The 19,069-nt window shown below is 34.2% G+C and overlaps 5 protein-coding genes across 5 annotated transcripts; 1 reads left to right on the top strand and 4 right to left on the bottom strand.

Moving 5' to 3' along the window:
• The first annotated feature begins 3,278 nt into the window (after positions 1 to 3,278).
• On the top strand, positions 3,279 to 4,019 carry LOC117131701 (glutaconyl-CoA decarboxylase subunit gamma-like). Its single transcript, XM_033283928.1, has 2 exons — positions 3,279 to 3,292; positions 3,689 to 4,019. The coding sequence occupies exons 1-2, from the start codon at positions 3,279 to 3,281 to the stop codon at positions 4,017 to 4,019; spliced, it is 345 nt and encodes a 114-aa protein (XP_033139819.1).
• Positions 3,515 to 9,415, bottom strand: LOC103850657 (flavanone 3-dioxygenase 3-like). The gene is made up of 4 exons (XM_009127443.3): positions 7,314 to 9,415; positions 6,737 to 6,984; positions 6,002 to 6,317; positions 3,515 to 5,808 (listed from the first exon to the last, which is right to left on the bottom strand). Exons 1-4 carry the CDS (start codon positions 7,557 to 7,559, stop codon positions 5,533 to 5,535), a joined length of 1,086 nt encoding a protein of 361 aa, XP_009125691.1. The 5' UTR covers positions 7,560 to 9,415; the 3' UTR covers positions 3,515 to 5,532.
• Positions 9,416 to 9,636: 221 nt separating this feature from the next.
• LOC103850656 (glutamate dehydrogenase 2) lies at positions 9,637 to 12,424 on the bottom strand. Its single transcript, XM_009127442.3, has 7 exons — positions 12,112 to 12,424; positions 11,514 to 11,627; positions 11,117 to 11,413; positions 10,730 to 10,846; positions 10,311 to 10,561; positions 10,148 to 10,223; positions 9,637 to 10,062 (listed from the first exon to the last, which is right to left on the bottom strand). The coding sequence occupies exons 1-7, from the start codon at positions 12,217 to 12,219 to the stop codon at positions 9,790 to 9,792; spliced, it is 1,236 nt and encodes a 411-aa protein (XP_009125690.2). The 5' UTR covers positions 12,220 to 12,424; the 3' UTR covers positions 9,637 to 9,789.
• A 1,728-nt stretch (positions 12,425 to 14,152) lies between these two features.
• Positions 14,153 to 15,824, bottom strand: LOC103850655 (probable pectinesterase 50). Its single transcript, XM_009127441.3, has 5 exons — positions 15,510 to 15,824; positions 15,157 to 15,435; positions 14,844 to 15,047; positions 14,510 to 14,748; positions 14,153 to 14,430 (listed from the first exon to the last, which is right to left on the bottom strand). Exons 1-5 carry the CDS (start codon positions 15,711 to 15,713, stop codon positions 14,271 to 14,273), a joined length of 1,086 nt encoding a protein of 361 aa, XP_009125689.1. The 5' UTR covers positions 15,714 to 15,824; the 3' UTR covers positions 14,153 to 14,270.
• A 1,191-nt stretch (positions 15,825 to 17,015) lies between these two features.
• On the bottom strand, positions 17,016 to 18,986 carry LOC103850654 (pectinesterase PPME1). Its single transcript, XM_009127440.3, has 5 exons — positions 18,706 to 18,986; positions 18,328 to 18,603; positions 17,876 to 18,082; positions 17,404 to 17,642; positions 17,016 to 17,326 (listed from the first exon to the last, which is right to left on the bottom strand). Exons 1-5 carry the CDS (start codon positions 18,907 to 18,909, stop codon positions 17,161 to 17,163), a joined length of 1,092 nt encoding a protein of 363 aa, XP_009125688.1. The 5' UTR covers positions 18,910 to 18,986; the 3' UTR covers positions 17,016 to 17,160.
• Positions 18,987 to 19,069: the final 83 nt, after the last annotated feature.

Raw genomic sequence — 19,069 nt, 5'->3', positions numbered from 1 at the left:
AATATTTTAATTTAAAATTCAAAAATCTATTTTATAAAATTTAAGTTTTACAAGTTTATATATTATAATAACTATAAGTGCACCATACTATTATGTATTGCCTAGTTTATAAAAATTTCATTATGCAACTTTTTTAAAAAACCGCATTTAAATTAGACCGGACTATTTACTTCATTTGTTCTGTATCGCTTAATAAGTTGTTACTGTTAAAACCTTAATTTACATGTGTGGTTGTTGGCAATTAGTTTTATATGTGTGGTTCTTATAATCCTTAGAAAATATATTTAAATAACTAGAATAATTACTATAATTGTAATTATTATTTGGTCCATCTAAGCATTTTTTGCCTCCATTTCATTTTAAGTATCGTTTTAGATTTGTCCACATAGATTAAAACAATTATTTAGTTTTGTATATTTTATATATAAAAAGGGCACTATATATACACGTAACCATATTTCAAAACTAATAGAAAAATAAACAGAAAAATAGAGTTAAAAAAATTACGTTAAAATTCTAAAACGATACTTATTTTGTAACAAAACTTTTACTTTACAACGACACTTAATATGAAATGAAGGAAATATTATGTTTCTTATTAAAATATCCATAAAATTAAGTAGTAATCTACCAAAACAATTTTTTTTTCCTTTTTCATTAAATAAAGCTATAGGATTACTTGATATGATTGATTTATATATATGACAATTAATGATTTTGCAAAATAAAGATTTAATAGCAATTTGTATACCCTCTATCATTTAAAAAGAATTATATTATGAAAATAAATTAAAAATAGCAGTATAATAAAAATATATTTTTGTATATGTTATATTTTAAATTTTTTAAAATGACTATAAACTACTAAAACTGCTAAAGTTTTACACTGAAAATTTTGTGATCAATAGTGTAAGATTTTTTATAACAAGATACAAATGATGATAAAATCATATAAGTACAAAATCTCAATTAATATATTTTCTGGTTTAAATACACATATATATATTAATATTTTTAAAATTAATCTATATACCTTGTAAAAGTAAATATTTTAGTTTTGAATTTTTATAAATATGTAACATACTTGAATTGATAAAAATTAAATATTTTACAGTTTTAATTTTATCAAATTATTAAATATATTTTAAATATTTTTGCTATTTTTAAAAAATTATTTAAAATTAGTTACTAAATAAATATTTTATAAAAATTCTCACTCTTTTTAGATCGCGAGTTATTACCTGTCCAATTTTTTTTTTTTTGAGGAAATTTCAAATTTATTGATCCAAAAAAAGATAGAGGATTTTACAATATGGTAGATCTTTGTTCCTATAGTGTAAATAATGAAAGAATGAGATGTTTTAAAAGGTAAACATCAAACCATCGCCTGAGAAGGCCCTCCTGTTTATGATTCCCCACGTACTTAAGGGAAGATATATGATTCTTCACTAGCTTCCCAATGGCCCGAGTTGTCATGTCCACTGAAGCGCAAGCACACTCATGCCTTCTTAAGTTCCTTTCCTTCCATAGAACATAGATGGAAGTCTGAAACACTTGTCGGAGAAGGACTGTGTCCAGTCTGTTCTGATCCGACTGCAGTAGAGTGGTGATAGGGTCTTCCTAGTCCGGCGTGATCGTTACGCCAAGCAACCGTTCTGCTACATTCATTCATACCTGTCCAAATTTTATTAAGAGGATGTTTTATTAATAATAAGTAATTTTAGTAAAGTGTTTCAGAAAACAAAAAATCTGCGAAATGTTGTTTTGTCTCATGTTTTCCTCTTTAGACATTTTTCAAAATGAATGTTAAATTTCAAATTAAAAAAAAAAACATTTTCATAATAGCTGTGTCATTGTTGTTTTAAAACTCTTAAGTAAAGAAATCATTAACTGATGACCAAAAAAAAAAATCATTAACTTGAAACTGAAACAAAACTCTTATCTAGAGCCGCACCGTACGTATTGCAAAGGCCTGGTAGTGCTTCCCACGTCTCTCTCTGCGAAGATTATCGATCCGATTAAGAGTAGCTCAATCAATGAAGGTGATGATAGTCGTCTGTTTTTTTGGAGGCTCATTGTGTCTCGTGCCGTTTCTTTCTGCCATATAGTGTGGATCAGAGATTGAAACACATACCCAAACAAGAAGGTTGTAGTCTTATCTCGAATGTTGACCTGCAACAGAGCTAAAACCTTGTCCCAACGGTGTGTGAACTGAGTACCAAGCAATTTTTTCGTTAGATTACTCCAAATCTGTTCGGAAAGCTGCATCTGAAAAAAAAAGATGGTCTCTCGTGTGGCAGTATCAAAAGGTATGGTTACAATAGCAAAACGTAAGTCGCGCACTTTTGTAAAGAATGTCTCCTTGGATATCTTCTAAAGTACTTGGTTTAGTGTGTTGTGTTTCAACCATCGACATTGACTGCAACACAACAACACCATAACCATTTTTAACATGTGCAGTGGGTCGAATAAAATCTGAATTTAAAAATAAAAAGAATGGTGGGGGTTTACATACAACCGAGAAATTGGTTTATGATTGGATTGTTTTAAACAATTATAGAAATTAGGGTCTAAAACTTTTCAGTTTTTAAATATATTTACATTTATTGTTTATAATTTCAAAAGCATTAAATAAATAAATATATATATATATATAGTTATATATATATATATATATATTTATTAGCTTCTAAATTTAAATTATTATTTCGTTAAATATATTGTCAATATTTTTGAACATGACTTTAAAATATTTTGAGAAGACATTGTCCAATTAATTAATGTTTGAGCTTTAGCAAGAAAGAAAATAGGCTAGAAAACATGACAACTCCCCTCACGCACACACGAAGAAGGGCATGTGGCGTGACATAATGCAACATAGATCTCTATTTACTCACGTTATTGTGCATGTAGACTACACAACTCCATAAAAATCCATTTCTTCCCACCACTACCATCCGATCTCAAAGTATGAGTGAAGAACTCCTTCAAAACGAATCTCATTCTCAGTCATCCAAATGAACGTGTTTTTCAAAATGTTGTCTTTTCTAATCTCATTGTTGGACATTATTAAGCTTGTTATTGCTTCCGCGACCTTCTTATTCTTCTTAGCCTTTTCCGGTCTAACATTCGCTGGTTCAGCCGTGGCATTAGTTGTATCCACACCGCTTTTCATCATTTTCAGCCCGATTCTCGTACCCGCGACTATATCCACTACTCTCCTAGCCTCCGGGCTTGCGGCCGGTACCAGCCTCGGACTGAGCGCCATTGGACTCATCATGAGACTCATTAAGTACTATTGAAGAAATTCTTTTGAAATCACTCAAGATTTTGCTCGTATTTTATTCATATACGTGCCAAGGTTTTGGATGTCAGATTTAATAAATATTTACTAATTAGAAGTCACACATTATAATTAGGCGATCGTAGCTTGTGATTTCTCAATTTTGAGCTCGATAAGCTCGCCAAATATCTCTTTCTAAAACGTTTCGACAATTTTAGTTGACTTGTTTTAATCTCTTACTCTCTATCTTTTTTTTGAACACACACTTACTCTCCTTTGTCTATGATTCTTTTTATATGCTACCTCTTTTGGACCTAGTTACACTTTATTGTTGTTATTACCTCTATTTATAGTTTAACTGATTATTTGTCTTTTTCTTCAAAACCTGTGTGTGTGGTGTGGTAGGCCTGCGGGAGGAACTTCGTTGCTTTTTTCATCCCCAACACCGTTGAATTTGGTAACATATTCAGGTCAATTCGAGGGATCGGTGTTAGGAAAAACATATACTGGAACATTCGATAATAAATCGGGAGGTGGAATTAAATGGACTGTGACTTGGGGTAGTCGAACTTTTTCTGGAACAATCCCATTACCAGCGGCTGCTGCACCTGCTGCTGCTCCTGCTGCACCTGTTGCTGAAGCTGCACCTGCGGCACCTGCTGCTGCTCCTGCACCTGCGGCACCTGCTGCTGCTCCTGCTGCACCTGCGGCTGGAGCTGCACCACCTGCGTGGTAGAAACATTGTTCGAGCTGTTCCAGCATGCTGTAGCATACGTAAATTAATTGCGTGTAAATTAATGATTTATTAAAATAAAAGAAAAATTAATTAATGATTTATGACTCAGAAACAAAAGAAAACAAGCCTACGTAATGTTGAATAAAAGTAAAAGACTGTGATATAAAGTTAATGGAAAAAACTATGTAATTGCATTTTGTCTCCAAAAGATGTAACGATTTGTAATAGATTTTGCGTGAGTCTGTGGAGAAGAAGAAATCGACTTTTTATTAATCAACAAATCGGTTTGGAATTGTTGGTTGATAGTTTTGTGTAGTATCATGTGTTAGTTTTGTGGGAAAAAATATCTATTTCAACATGAACTTTGCCAGTAGTGCTAATTCCTTTCTGAACTTTGTAGTAGTGCATATTCCATATTGAACTACGCAGAAATTCAAATATACTATATGAACTTTAATGTATCGTGCCTGCCTTTTCATTTCTGAACTTTTAGTAATGCATATTCTATACCGAAAAGTGTTAGTCATCCGTTAATTTATCAAAACCACGTCATTTTGGATAACATCTATAAACCAAAATAATGTTCTTGTATAAATTGTGTAAACATTAACTTATATATATATATATATTTTTTAGTTTAATCAAATAAATGTTATCAAATTTTTATTGTTTTAGTTTTATCAAATAAATCTATATATAATTACTTATGTTTTTAAATTTACCTTTTAAAATTATTATTTTATAAGTTTAAATTATTTATTTTTTATTCAAATATTTACTTTATCCTTGTCCATCAGTGTGAGAGTTTGAGTCTCCCAAAAAATAAATTTTAACTTTACAGAATTTATCCAAGATAACGCGTTTTGATAAACTAATGGATAACTAACACCTTTGACGGTCAATATATATAAGCACGATTTTGAGAGTTCATGTAGTATTTTTAATTTTTAATTTTTAATTTTACAGAGTTCATCCAAAATAATGTCGTTTTTATAAATTAACGGATGATTAACACCTTTGACGATAAATATATACAGAAGCACGATTTTAAAAGTTCATGTAGTATTTTTAAATTTTTGTTTAGTTCAGTATGAAATATGCACTACTAAAAGTTCGGTAATGAAAAGGCACGATGCATTAATGTTCATATAGTATATTTAAATTTTTATTTAGTTCAGTATGTAATACGCATTATTACAAAGTTCGGGAAGGAATATACACACCATATACTTGAATTCCATTCGGTCTTGCTGAGCTTAGAAAAGCGCTCCTTTCTCACCTATGTACTCCGAGTGTTTATCCGAATACTAAAGGTAGCGAAGAAAGAAGTTATTATTTGAGTGGACGGGTAAAGTTCATGTTGAAATAGGTTTTTTTCCTAGTTTTGTGTCGCTAGTTTCAAAATGGTACTATTTTATGGAGAAAATTCTTTATAATTATAGGTGGTCATACACTAAAGCTGATGAAATATTACTCTTACACCATTAACCATTGACCACGTGTTAGAACTCGATCAGTCCTTGATTCTAAGAGTGTCAATGAACCTATCCCCTTGAGAGATGTCATTCTTGACAAGAAAACCAAGAAAATCATTAAAACTGCTCTCTCTATACCGAACCGGGTTTTCATCGTTAACCAACTGGCACGGTACGCTCATCTTATCGTCCATACCCAAGCTATGCAAGCTCGCGAGGGAGATTCTCGTCTTCTCTTCGTTCAGAGTAACTTTATGAATGACGCTCTTGTATAATCCATTGCTTAGCACCTCGACATGGTCACCAATATGGACCTATAACAAAAATGGATATAGATAGAGTTGAATTATTAACAAACCAATAAAATAAATAAATATAGTCTGGTTAATATATATGGTTTTAGGTTTAAACCGAAACTAGTGTAAAACATATACCGGGACGTCGGTTAATACATAATTAACGTGATTTCTTCCCGTTTATATCTTATCCGAAACAGGTGGAACGTACCTTGAGTACACCTTTGACTTCTGGGACATGAACCCAGCGGCCCGAGCCATCGTGAGCCGTCAGATCAAAGATCTCGAGACCGGTCAAGTTCTGTAGAAGGATGGTGATGCAACTGTAGTCTGAATGTGGCGGCAGTCCTAGCGCCGTCTTAGGGTCCGGACACGGTGGATAACAGTTAACGGCCATGACTTGCATGCCGTTTTCGCCCATCCGAGACGACAGGTAGTCTCTTCCTAGTCCTAGGCTCTCCGTTATTGCTCCCATTATCTCGAGAGATAGAATCCTCACCTCCTCGCAAAACTTTCCTATTTTTTCCCTAATATACGCAAACGTGTATATTCACATAAACAAACACATATGAAATTATATTTAATTTACTTAGAAATGTAGAAATGTAGCAGTGAAACTCTGTAAAAAGTTTTTATTTATTTGAATAAAATTTAACATTCTTTCAACAAAAAAAAATTACTTAGAAAAACAGAAATGAATAGTTTACAAAAAATAGAAATGAATAAAATAACAAATAGAAAAAGATTGATGGTCTTTATCAACCTTGCTAAAGCTGTCCATTATGTCAACAAGAAAAGGAACAAAAGGCGCCGCTACATGAAAGCAGAACTCTACATTGTTTTACTTTTATAGATGCAATGACCTAATCAGTGACATACTGACATATATGGACTGTATAAATAAACATGATATATCATGAATACGTACGCAATTATATAATAATACCTGTATTCAGGTGGGTTTTGAGGCCAGAGGTGAATCCAACGATGGAGAGGATGTGCATAGTGCTTTAGAAATATCCTCCAAAATTGGGTCTTGTCCACACCGTCCTTTAGACTCGTAGTGTACCTAACTGGTGCATACACATCGTTCGACATAAATTTATTTTTCTCTTTCGCCGGCAGCTCGAAGAAACCTTTCGCAACCGCCAATGCATCGTCCAGTATGCTCTGGTCAATTCCGTGGTTCACTATCTATAAATATTTAGCGAGCCAAAGAAAACATGACAGTAACGTCACTTGCGTGTTGAAACTAAAATGACTAAAGAGAGCTGATATTTTGACCGACTAAGCTCATCTATTATTATATATATTTAAGCAAAAAAAAGGCTCATATATATAACTTGGCTTTAAATAGAATATATAATGACAAAAGCTATGCTAGCTACCCAATAGCCAATGGGCGCAATATAACTGATAAAGAACAGGAAAATATTATTTTGACAAAAAAAGATTCCGGAAAAGATTTAATCTCAAATTCTACGAAATTACATATATTATTTTATTATATATAAAATACTTACTTGAAAAAACCCGAAAGATTGACATGCCAATCTTATTTCTTGAATAACCCCTCGACGCTCATCATCGCTGCCTTTCAAGCGAGAAATATCGATCGTGGGTACGCTTTCAGATTTTGAGTCGAGCGCATCACGTGGCTCGTATGAAGGCGGGACAGCGTAACAATCAGGCACATACGGCAAACTCCTCTCTTGTGCAGAATTGCCCATTTTGAATGTACTTGAACTCGCACCTTTCTCATTTTCCATTGTTGATGTTTGAAACGAGTGTTGAGAAATCGTTTACTGTTGTGATATGGAGAACTGAAAAATGAAAATGCGAGTGATTCTTCTATATATATGGGTTTAAACCGTCTAACAATGAGTAATGACATTCGGAGTTGCAATGGAAATTTGACGGTCGAATTCTAAACTATTTTTGTTCGCTTTCGGGATGATCAAGATCATGTGTAACTGTCAAATGTTAATGAGAACAACGATAGCATAATGAACATACATAGGTTGTAAGGAATAGATAAGAGTGACCAAGTACATATATGACGGGGGGATATTAATGAGATGTTGGGGTATAGTATAAACATATAGGAATTATTTAATGGATGTTTTCAGTCCCATTCGTTGTACCATATACAAAAGAACAAAGAAAAACTTTCCGCAAAAAAGCATCCTCTTGTCCGGATTTTAAGCTTTCATAAATACGTTGATCACTCTTGTGGATATATAGATAAATCCAACATATCGATATGAATTTGTATGGATTGTTTGCTGATGAAAATGATTAGTTATAGTAAAATGTATTGCTCCGAAAAAATAAAGTATTGCTCCGGTTCCTTCATGCAAGGGGAAACTATATTTCATTATTCCAATAATTAACTTTATGAATCTAGAAACTTTTAATACATAAATAATAACTTGTCTGATGTCACAAACATCAAAAGGACAATGATATCATACACATGAAATTTCGTGAATCATTAAAAGTAATTTACAAAAAATGCTAACTAATATTTCTTCTGTTTCAAAAAAATACATTATATAGAAAACTAATTGTTTAAAAATACATTATTTTACATTTTAATGCATTTCTATTAAGTAATAATTATAAATTGTAAACTTCAAAATTTAAGATATTTTTTAATATGTGTGAAATTTCTTAAATATTTAACATTTTGAAATGGAGGTAGTATTTATATCAACATAACTGTGTTTAAAAAACGTAGCTAAAACTAAATAAACCAAGTCCAAGCGAGTATCTTCCCAAGATGAGTAGTACATAATTAATTACTAAATAAGTTAACATCATCCTTTTACAATAGTCTAATAGCTGCATCTTGTTAGTTAAGACCATCAACTGATTTTGTTTTCTCCTATCTATTGTAATATATTTATGATTTACCACTGTCGTTTTTAGCATGTGCAAGTAGATGATTCAAATAAACATTGAATATATTATTAAGTTATGTTAAGATCTATAATTTTGTAAGAAATATTTTCTCCATGTTACATATGCATTTCATACAAAGTTTGAGAAGTATCTACAAACATTTCGAGACCATCTATAAAAAATTAAACATCATACAAAAAAACTTTATACTTCTACTCAACTACTGAGTCTCAATATATAAACAGCTTGTGAATTGTGGTAGACGAATATCTCCAGTTGAGTACGAGCCTTTACAAATTACAATGCATTTTTAGATATAGAAATTATGGACAAGAGGTCAATGATGCTATTTCTTTCACCCTCCGCATCATTTTGGGGATTTTAGTGTTGGTGATGTTCCAAGTATCATAGACACCTGCACACATTTTACTACTTGTGATGAAAACATTCTATGAAACTATTGCTGGTACCCAGCATGATGTACATGCATTAAATCTAATTATATCCGCTTGAATCTATATATAATTGCTAGTGTTCCATTACTCATCGATACAAAGTGTCTAAAGACAACCTTCTTTTTTTTTTTTGAAAAAGGACAACTTACAGAGCTGCAACACTACACACGTTCTTTATCTGCGGTAATAGGCTCCATTTCTTTCCTGGTATGAAGCTACAAGTCAATGTTGAAGGGAATAGCCCATCTTCGGTACCTATGGGTGCTCCACAAGCCGCCCCTGCAGGAATTTTTCAGCCGTCTTCCAAGAAGAATAAGTGAATAACCCCTCGACCGGGGTTGCTAGCTCGGCTGCCCACGTTGGTGGCTGTGGTCGGAAGGGTAGTATTGGATTTTTATATATTTGATAGTTTTTACATTTCCATTGATATGGTCTTATTTGGTAACAAGTTCACAAACAAAATGAAAGTTTTCATATAAAGAAAAAAAAATCAGTAAAAAAATTTATTCATTTTTTAGTTATTCAATTCATTTGTTTTCTTTTTCATTTCGGAACATCAATTATCAGCAAACAATGAAGCCAAAAAAAAAACAGGGGAAAACAGAAAAAAACATAGTATATTTGGGAAAATTCAATAGAATCAAGCTTCCCAACCACGCAACTGGGTGGCTCTAGCAACACGGTTAACTCCAAGAGTGAAAGCTCCCATACGGAGGTTACAGGAATGAGTATGGCACATTGACTTGATGTTGTGAAAGGCACGAGTCATGTACTTCTGCAACTCCAGGTTCACTTTCTCCTCTTCCCACATGAACCCTTGAATGTTCTGCACCCACTCAAAGTAACTCACCGTCACTCCTCCTGCGTTTGCGTATATATCTGGAAGTATAATCACTCCTTTCTTCGACAGAATCTGCCAATAATCAACACACATTAGGATTTTATATTAAGAGATGGTTTATATAGTGTTGTTATCAATGCTGCTGGTGGTGCATCACCTCATCAGCATCTGGATCAGTTGGATGGTTTGCAGCCTCTATTATGAACTTTGCCTTCACATCTCCAGCATTTTCCCTAAACCAAAAGATGTAGAAAGTAAATAATCAGACTCTATGGTTGGTGTTTATTTGATTGATGAGAGAAAGTTTTTTTTGTCCCTACTTGTTCAAGACACCACCAAGAGCACAAGGAATGAGAACATCACACTCATGGATAAGCAGTTCATTTGAGTCCATAGCGTCTCCACCACTGAAATCAACTAGACTTCCAGTTGTCTCTTTGTGACTCAGAAGAGCGTCGATGTCTAGACCTTCAGGGTTTCTGACAGCACCTGTGATGTCGCTTACCGCAACCACTTTCCCACCTTTCTCATGGATCAGCTTGGCTGCCCATGTTCCAACATTCCCAAAACCCTGTCACACACCAAGCATATCTCTCAATATTTTTATTTTAATACCAAGAGGATGGGCCGAAACCACATCATGTAATATTAGTTTCGTCTTGGCGGATATCTCTCAATTTTTTTATTCTCATTCTCAGATAAACACAACATTAAGCTTCAGATTTGAAGTAAGCTTTACCTGAACAACAAATGTCAATCCCTTAATCGATTTGCCGTATTCAGCAAGGAGAGCTTCGGTTGCATAGACTACACCACGTCCTGTGGCAGCTTCCCTACCAAGTGAACCACCAAGATCCTACACCAAAGTGATCACACAGTCATATATATACTGAGTGTTATAAAAATCAGCCTAGACACAGCAGGTGTCTAGGCAACCCCTAGTCGGCAAATCGGACCTAAGCGAAACGATTTTTCTATAATTTTTAAAAACATATATATTAACATTTAAAAAATCGATAATCCCTCAAAAATTGGCCTAACTACTTCCTATCTATTTTTTCAACATTGCAAATACCAATAAAAAGCTCAAAACTTTTGCAATCAGAATCATAATCAAGAGCCTTACAATGGGCTTGCCGGTGACAACAGCAGGGGAATGACCATGAAACTTGGAGTACTCATCAAGAATCCAAGCCATGGTCTGAGCGTTGGTGCCCATATCAGGAGCAGGCACATCGGTGTGAATACCGATGAGATCATGGATCTTCTGAGTGAAGACACGTGTAAGCCTCTCGAGCTCGCTCAAGCTCAAGTCACGAGGGTTGCATCCGATCCCACCTTTAGCTCCACCGTACGGAATGTCAGCGACAGCTGTCTTCCAAGTCATGAGCTGAGCCAATGCGTTGACTTCATCCGGATCAACCTTTACAAAAAAAAACCAAAAGTTAAAAACTTTGAGAAAGAAGCTACAAATCTCAAGATCCATGGAGATGGATGGTTGAAAACTTGAAAGAGAGTTAAACCTCGGGGTGATATCTGATTCCTCCTTTCATTGGTCCACGAGCATTGTCGTGTTGAACCCTGAATCCAACGTAGGAAACAAGAGTTCCGTCGTCTTTGGGGATCGTGCACTCCACCTGGATCACAAAGTCAAGATTAGGACACGAAACAGAGACGTGAAGCAAAAACAGAGAGCTTGAGATTAAGATAAAACCAGAAACAGAGACGAGAAGCAAAAACAGAGTGTTGAGATCAAGTTAAAACCCGAAACAGAGACGGGAAGCAAAAACAGAGAGCTTGAGATCAAATTCAAAACCGAAACAGAGACGAGAAGCAAAAACAGATTGTTTGAGATCAAAGTTAAAACCCAAAACAGAGACGGGAAGCAAAAAAACAGAGCTTAAGATCAAGTTCAGCCCCAAAACAGAGACGAGAAGAAAAAACAGAGTGATGAGATCAAATTCAAACCCGAAACAGAGATGAGAAGCAAAAACAGAGTGTTTAAGATCAAAGTAAAACCCGAAACAGAGACGAGAAGCAAAAAACAGAGTGTTTGAGATCAAAGTAAAACCCCGAAACAGAGACAATAAGCAAAAACAGAGCATGAGATCAATTTCGAACCTTGATTTCTCTGAATGGGATCATGAGACTCTTCTCGATCTTCGAATCCAAGCCGAGGATTCGTGAGGCATGGCGGAAGTTCCTGTTCGTTGCGGCTAAAGCATTCATGGCTCAAAATCAAATCAAAGTGTGATCGGAAGGAAAGAAAGATCCAAACTTTAAGGACACAAAACGAAATCGAAAGAATGGTTAATGAGATGAGATGATGGGAGGAAGAAGACGAAGAATGGAGTATTTGTAGGGGAAGAAGACGGAGACAGCGTTTTTTGAATGGAAGATTATTTCTGACGGAGACGAAAGAGAAACTCTCCTCATCCTCTAAAATGACTACTTTGTCCCTAACTATTTAATTTGGCTTTCTCTTTCTTTTTAAAGTCAAAACATATCTCCAACTCATTAACATGTCACAGTCTATATCAAAAAGAAATATCTGCGTGTCACAGAAAAGTTTAAAAAACTAATGACGGAAAATGACTAAACAAATTTTAATTTTAATTAAAATTTGTACGTGGACCACCAAAAAGATTGGGGTGTGACAGTATTTTATTTTGACTAGTAGTATTTCTCTTTTTTTTGTTTGATTTGTTAACAACTAGGGACGGCTTTACTATTACTTTTTCAAAAAAAAAATTATCAATGTTAAAATACATTTGGATGACTTCTCTTTTTACCAAAAGTTGTCTTCTATTGCTTGTGTGACATTTAATGATATTAGATACTAGATATTGATGGATGAAGCTTGGATAGAGATCTTACATAAGGTCCACGTTAGAACAACACAAAATATACATCTGATCAATGGAGTCCCACTATTCATTCCTCATTTATCATAATCTCAATAATGCATATCCCATCATGTTCATAATGAATATATATGTATACATGTGACTCACGGCCATTATATTTATACATAATAATAAAATAGAAATTTTATTTGTTTTAATAACTATTGTTTAAAATGTATATTCTTTTGGTGAAAGTATAAGAAATTCCTCGCGATTATATGATGAATATTAAACTGTATCTGAAATAATTATTATTCAAAGGGCATTTAAGGAACATTTCGCCAAAATTTGGGAATTTGACAAATTGGTAAAAAAATATAAATAAATTAATAAGAAAACGTTGTGTATTTATTTCAACAAAACGTGAAACAAATAAAAATTGACCGTCAATTTGTATCGTGGGGAAGATGCGGAAAACATGGAGTAGGTCGACTTTCAGGGCGCGATTCCCTGCGGACGTGACAATGTCGTACTAATGCTTCTAAACAATCTCAACCGTTGAAAAATCGGGTGGTCTTAAAATCGTAGGAACCAGATTCGGAATCATAGTCAGACCCAAGCACGTTATACAAGTTACTATTCTGTGCCCTTCTGTTTAATTGGATGGCGACTATTTGCTTACCTGGCTGTGACGCGGCTACTCGACGGCTTTGTCGACTCTTATCCCAAATTTTAATTTTCCTTTTGACCTTGTGGTCTTTACTCAATTTGATCAAATTTAATTCTAATGCATGAATCTCGTTCTGATTAGTCATATAACCTAAATTAGTAAATCATATCAATTTAGATTATATGATTATATACCACAAAGAGTATCAAAACATAACATTTGTAACTAGAACTCCAAATAAAAAAAGAAAGATGAAAAAGTATACGTAATTTATGACTAGAAATGAAATTAGTTAAAAAAAATTCGCATAATAACAGTTAAAATTCTTGTTATTCAAATTAAAATAAAATAATAACAATCAAAATGCTTATTAAAACATATCATGTGCCGATGGACCGACTCTATCTTTTTGTTGGGGTACGTCAAACATATCATGAAGTCATGAGTGCCTGAATGGTGTGCATGCGTCTTTGTGAACATAGTTTAATTAAGTTTTGATAAATTATTACAATCACAATCGTGTTTTTCATATAAAAAATAGGTATCGTTTCAAGATACAGTATTTCTCAGTTAGGTTTATATCATAGACTTATAGGATTTTGTAGATAAGTAACGAATAAAACCATAAACTTACGATACGGGCAAGGAAAAACTGAAACGAATGAATTGAATTTTAAAATCTCAAGAAATACACAACATAAAAGATGGGGAACATTTCGCCGAAAGGACTGTTACAATCAATATTTTTATCTTAAAGAAATTAATCAGTATTTAGGAGGAGGAAGTAGCCACTTGGAGCCCTTAATGTAACCAAGAGTGAGGAAAGGCCTAACTTCGTTTTGGTCAACATCTTGTGTGTAAGGCACTCTCTTCTCTTGGTGTGACCCTGGTCCGAAACACTTGTACTCTCCATAGAAGACCGTCCTGCATTAATTTAGACAACATAATATATCATATCCGTGTAATTGACATATGACTTATATATATGTGGATGAGATGTTACTTGTCATATGCGCGGTTGAAGTTTTCTCTCCAGCCAGATGGGTTGACCACGCTGGTCATCTCTGTGAAAGCATAAATGACTTTGGGGTGGCTCATCCAAGACCGGCCCAAATAAATTCCGGTTCCGGTTCCAGTGATTTTGCAGTGCACAAACGTGTATCCGTTTTGTTCGGTGTTACTTTGTCTGCTTTGTGCCGTGATCACTCTTAATCCGTCTCCAACAGCGTGCAATTTCGTGTTCTAATTGATTTATTTACGAATACATATTCGTTAAACGTGTTAGACATACAATTATTATATGTTAAGAGATATATGTAATATTAGTTTAAGCTTACCAAGTACAAGGAAGCTCCTCTTCCGAAGATAAAATCATAGGTTCCTTCGATGTAACAGTCCTTGAAAAAATGGTTGCCTTTGTCGTCGCATAGAGTATCTTGAAAACCGTAGAAACTACAGGTGTAGAAAGCTGCATAATCACCGTTAATCCTCATAGCTAGAGCTTGTCCTTGTGAGCCTGGTTTTGGCATAGGAGAAGTATTCTATAGAATAACAAAATAAAATATATACACATACATTAGATTGGTATAGCAAGTAATCTTTAATGTAGTGTCATAACATACGTAGATCGAATATATATATTTTACGTACTTTAATGATGAGGTTAGCTGCCATGAAATAATCAGACCAGATAATAAGAGTTGCACTCTCTACGGTTCCGTACTGAGCGGCCGTCCCGTGGTAGGTTAAGACCGTTTGTGAACCAGGTTGACCAAGCAATGTAACGAATGGTCGACCTACGTCGACCGTGACCTTCTCCGTGTATATACCTGGAGCCAACTTGATGATCACACGCTTCTTGTTTCCTATCGGAATGCTCTTGATCGCTTCGTTTATTGACTTAAAGTTGGCACCTCCTTTTTGATTAACCTACAATGCAATTTTCACTTTCCATTAGAAATAACCTACAATGAAATATACATTGTGAAGATTAAGCAGCTTACGGTGACAATTATTCGTGCAGCTTCAGCAGCGTCGAGGGCAGGGTCTAGAGTTCCCTTTCTTTGGGAATAGGGTGCAACGTTGGTCTTGAACCATTGGGGGATTTGGGCTCTGACTTCTGGAATCGGCGCTGTATCGGTGGCTAGAACCACGGGCAAGATAAATGCGACTATAAATGCAACTATGGACGGCGAAATGTAACCCATCTTTTGTTGTTATGATATTTTATACTTTTTAATTATTTTCTTTTATAAAATAAAAGAAAATAATGAAAAAGAAAACCGAAGGAATAAAAAGACTTCACGTTTATTTACTTTTGAAGAAACGAAGAAGCATCGAAGGGGTTTATATACTTGTCTTGCTCATCGATGTTTGACCGGACAAATCTAACTTTTACTATTCTCGTTTGTGGTATATATTTCTTGGAGTATTTCTGAAAATCTGACTAAAATAGTAAATTTATCTATCGTCATCTACCTTTCCAATTAAGGCAAATTTACAGGTAGCAAAGTCAGCATGTTGATTGACCCTTCCAGCAAGAACTCTATTATTATATTTTCTATTAATAAATTTATTATATAATTCGATAATTTTCGTCGAAAACGTATATTCACAATTTTCACCAAAGTTGCGATTTCATTATTTCCTAACGATGATGTAATTTACAAAAAGAATGTGATTACGTAATCTTCCAAACACATTTGCATTTACAACTGCTCATCATAACGTGGTTTCTCTAGTTTTCTGTCAAAAACAATAATTTAAAATAGTGTTCTGCGGAAAATTGAAAACCAGTGTTCAAGGGAAAATTAGTGAAATAACATTTTGCTGAAAAGATTGAAGAATCACATTTTTGCTAACTGTAGAGTATAACTGTATAAGTGAATTTTTGAGGAAAAGTATATCAAAATATCTGTTGGCGGTAACTGTAGAGTATATAACTGCTGTATAAGTGAGTTTTGGAGGATAAGTATATCAAACTATATATATATTTATATTTTAGTTAATACACTATAAAGTTAGAATATAATTGTAAATATGTATTTTCAGTGAATTGCAATTGTAAACTGTATAAAATATAATTGTGTGTTTTTTAAAATTATATTGGTTAAAAATTATGAGCAATAGTTAATTACAAAAATAATGTATTGGTAATCAAAATTTAATATATTCTCTTAATATATATGCGTAAAAAATGGATGGAATATAATCTTTTGACATGCATAAATATGCATGCACAATATGTATGAACTATATGTAGACGTCTTATGCAGTTATGTGGTAAGAATATCCGATTTTTATTTTTTACCATGAGAATATCCGATTTGTTTAGCAGAATTGTGAGAGTTTTGGCATGGGATGTATGGTCTCTGTAAGACCGCAAGTTCGCAATAATAATGGCGTACACATACAATTCTAGGAACGTGAGAATAAATTGACCAAAAACAATAAATTGATAAATTATCTTATTTTCCTGTATATATATATATAAAATATGAAAAATTAAATTCTCGAGACAACTAATAAAATATACTGAATCGAGACCGTCTTTTATTGTAATGAAACCAAAACTACACAAGTCTCTCAACTAAGAAGAGATCGGACTCTTGGAAAAGAAAATACACCGATATACATATTTTGAATAGCTTAATATTAAACCTTAAAGCCGGGAGGTGGGAGAAGCCACGAGGATCCTTTGATGTAGCCGAGGGAAAGGAAACGGTTAGCTTCATTTTCGTCAATGTCTTGTGTGAATGGAACTCTCTTGGCTGTGTGTGATCCTGGTCCTGTGCACTTGTACTCTCCGTAGAACACGGTCCTGTCCCCCAAAAAAAAACATTTTAAACCAGACTATATGGATCATCACAACATAAGTAAAGTGAGAATGGGACTTACTTGTCATGTGCGGCCACCTTGTTTGCTTTCCATCCGGTTGGGTTGACGAGACTGCTCATCTCGGTGTAGGCGTAGACAACCTTAGGGTGACTCTTCCATGATCTACCTAAATAGATTCCACCACCATCCCCAGTTACCTTGCAGTGCACGAAAGAGTATCCGCTCTTCTCTTCTGCGCTCTTTCCGGCATGCGCTGAAATCACTTTAATACCATCTCCCACCGCGTGCAATTGTGTGTCCTTTTGAAATCAACATCATATATATCAAGAGGTTTCAGAAACTATGAAACAATTACATTTGCCCCTAAACTTAAAAAAAGTATATTATACATTTACAGTCGCATATGGCCTTGGAATTTTTGAGATTTTTATTTATTAAAATTGACCTAAAACTGTTTATCGCCTCTTATCATAAGGTTCCATAATCTATGTATTAAGAATGTAAAAGATGGGATATAATAAGGTAAACGTACCAAATACATAGAGGTTCCACTTCCGAAGATGAAATCAAATGTCCCTTCAATGTAACAATCCTTAAAGAAATGGTTTCCAGCATCGTCACAAAGCGTATCTTGGAAACCGTGGAATTTGCAGTTGTAGAAAGCCGCATTGTTCCCGGAGATTCTCATAGCTAAGGCCTGTGCTCCCTTCCTTTTACCATCTGGTTTCGGTGCAGAGTTCTACGTATATATAGAACAAAATATATAAAGATTATTCTTTGAATAATTCATTTTGACGACCACTTGGACTAGCTAGTACGTTAGCCAGGAAGGTGGCAAGTGCCACCATGAAATTTTCAGTTATTTGTATAATATATCTAAATTTTAGTTGTTTCCTGTTATTAAATATCCTATTCTAACCATGTTTTTAAGTTTATGTGTGATTTGTCTGCTATAGTACCATTAGCATAGTTGTTAATATATACCTTAACGATGATGTTGACGGCAATGAAATAGTCGGATAAGATAATGAGAGAGGCACTATTTACGGTTCCATACTGGGCGGCAGTACCGTCGTATGTAAGAACCGGCATGGCCTTGGGATCTCCCATTAATGTAATGAAGGGTTTCTTTTTGTCGATAGTGACCTTCTCTTTGTATTCTCCAGGAGCCATTTTGATGATCACACGCTTTGTGTTCTTTTCAGGAATGCTCTTTAGTGCGTCGGTTAGTGTTTTGAATTCACCTCCCTTTGGATTCACCTGTGATTGCATCATTCAAATTTTGTAGTCAAGAATCTCTATGGTTATATAAGGATTTGTTTATTTTTTGGGGACAAAGTTATAGGTTAATGTGTTTCATACGTTGATGGTACGTGGTGAAGCCTCAGCAGCTACGAGAGCAGGATCTAAACCTTTACGTGAAGGCAAAGGAGCTACGTTGGTTTTGAACCACTGCTCCGCTTGAGGTTTGGCCTCTGGAATTGGTGTGTTATCATCTGCCAACACCATCGGAGTAACAAACACCATAACCATGGCTAATAACATGGACACATGTATGTATCCCATTTTTTATTTTTGTTTTATTAAAAAATAATTTTTTTTTTGGTTTTATTATTCTTTTTACTTATTTTGTTTTTCGGAATCGTTTAATGAGAAGATTGCCATGAGGTATATATAGTGTTACAAAGATCCGAGAATTTTGAGTTTCATTTTTTTGTTTGCTATT

This window comes from Brassica rapa, chromosome A02 (genome assembly GCF_000309985.2).
Source record: "Brassica rapa cultivar Chiifu-401-42 chromosome A02, CAAS_Brap_v3.01, whole genome shotgun sequence".
Lineage (NCBI taxonomy): Eukaryota > Viridiplantae > Streptophyta > Magnoliopsida > Brassicales > Brassicaceae > Brassica > Brassica rapa.
Note: the sequence above shows the minus strand (reverse complement) of the source record. Positions and strands in the feature narration are given on the sequence as shown.

What these genes read in the sequence shown, in the direction of transcription:
- LOC103850657 (XM_009127443.3), bottom strand. Translation starts at nt 7,559, where the DNA reads ATGGAAAATGAGAAAGGTGCGAGTTCAAGTACATTCAAAATGGGCAAT. An exon ending in CAAAACCCACCTGAATACAG is followed by an intron (nt 6,318 to 6,736) that starts GTATTATTATAT and finishes TGCGTATATTAG; the next exon opens with GGAAAAAATAGGAAAGTTTT. An exon ending in AAGTCAAAGGTGTACTCAAG is followed by an intron (nt 5,809 to 6,001) that starts GTACGTTCCACC and finishes TTTTTGTTATAG; the next exon opens with GTCCATATTGGTGACCATGT.
- LOC103850656 (XM_009127442.3), bottom strand. Translation starts at nt 12,219, where the DNA reads ATGAATGCTTTAGCCGCAACGAACAGGAACTTCCGCCATGCCTCACGA. An exon ending in CTTGGTGGTGTCTTGAACAA is followed by an intron (nt 10,224 to 10,310) that starts GTAGGGACAAAA and finishes CTTTTGGTTTAG; the next exon opens with GGAAAATGCTGGAGATGTGA. An exon ending in CTGATCCAGATGCTGATGAG is followed by an intron (nt 10,063 to 10,147) that starts GTGATGCACCAC and finishes GATTATTGGCAG; the next exon opens with ATTCTGTCGAAGAAAGGAGT.
- LOC103850655 (XM_009127441.3), bottom strand. Translation starts at nt 15,713, where the DNA reads ATGGGTTACATTTCGCCGTCCATAGTTGCATTTATAGTCGCATTTATC. An exon ending in GAGGAGCTTCCTTGTACTTG is followed by an intron (nt 14,749 to 14,843) that starts GTAAGCTTAAAC and finishes TAAATCAATTAG; the next exon opens with AACACGAAATTGCACGCTGT. An exon ending in TTCAACCGCGCATATGACAA is followed by an intron (nt 14,431 to 14,509) that starts GTAACATCTCAT and finishes AAATTAATGCAG; the next exon opens with GACGGTCTTCTATGGAGAGT.
- LOC103850654 (XM_009127440.3), bottom strand. Translation starts at nt 18,909, where the DNA reads ATGGGATACATACATGTGTCCATGTTATTAGCCATGGTTATGGTGTTT. An exon ending in CTTCACCACGTACCATCAAC is followed by an intron (nt 18,604 to 18,705) that starts GTATGAAACACA and finishes ATGCAATCACAG; the next exon opens with GTGAATCCAAAGGGAGGTGA. An exon ending in GTGGAACCTCTATGTATTTG is followed by an intron (nt 17,643 to 17,875) that starts GTACGTTTACCT and finishes TGATTTCAAAAG; the next exon opens with GACACACAATTGCACGCGGT.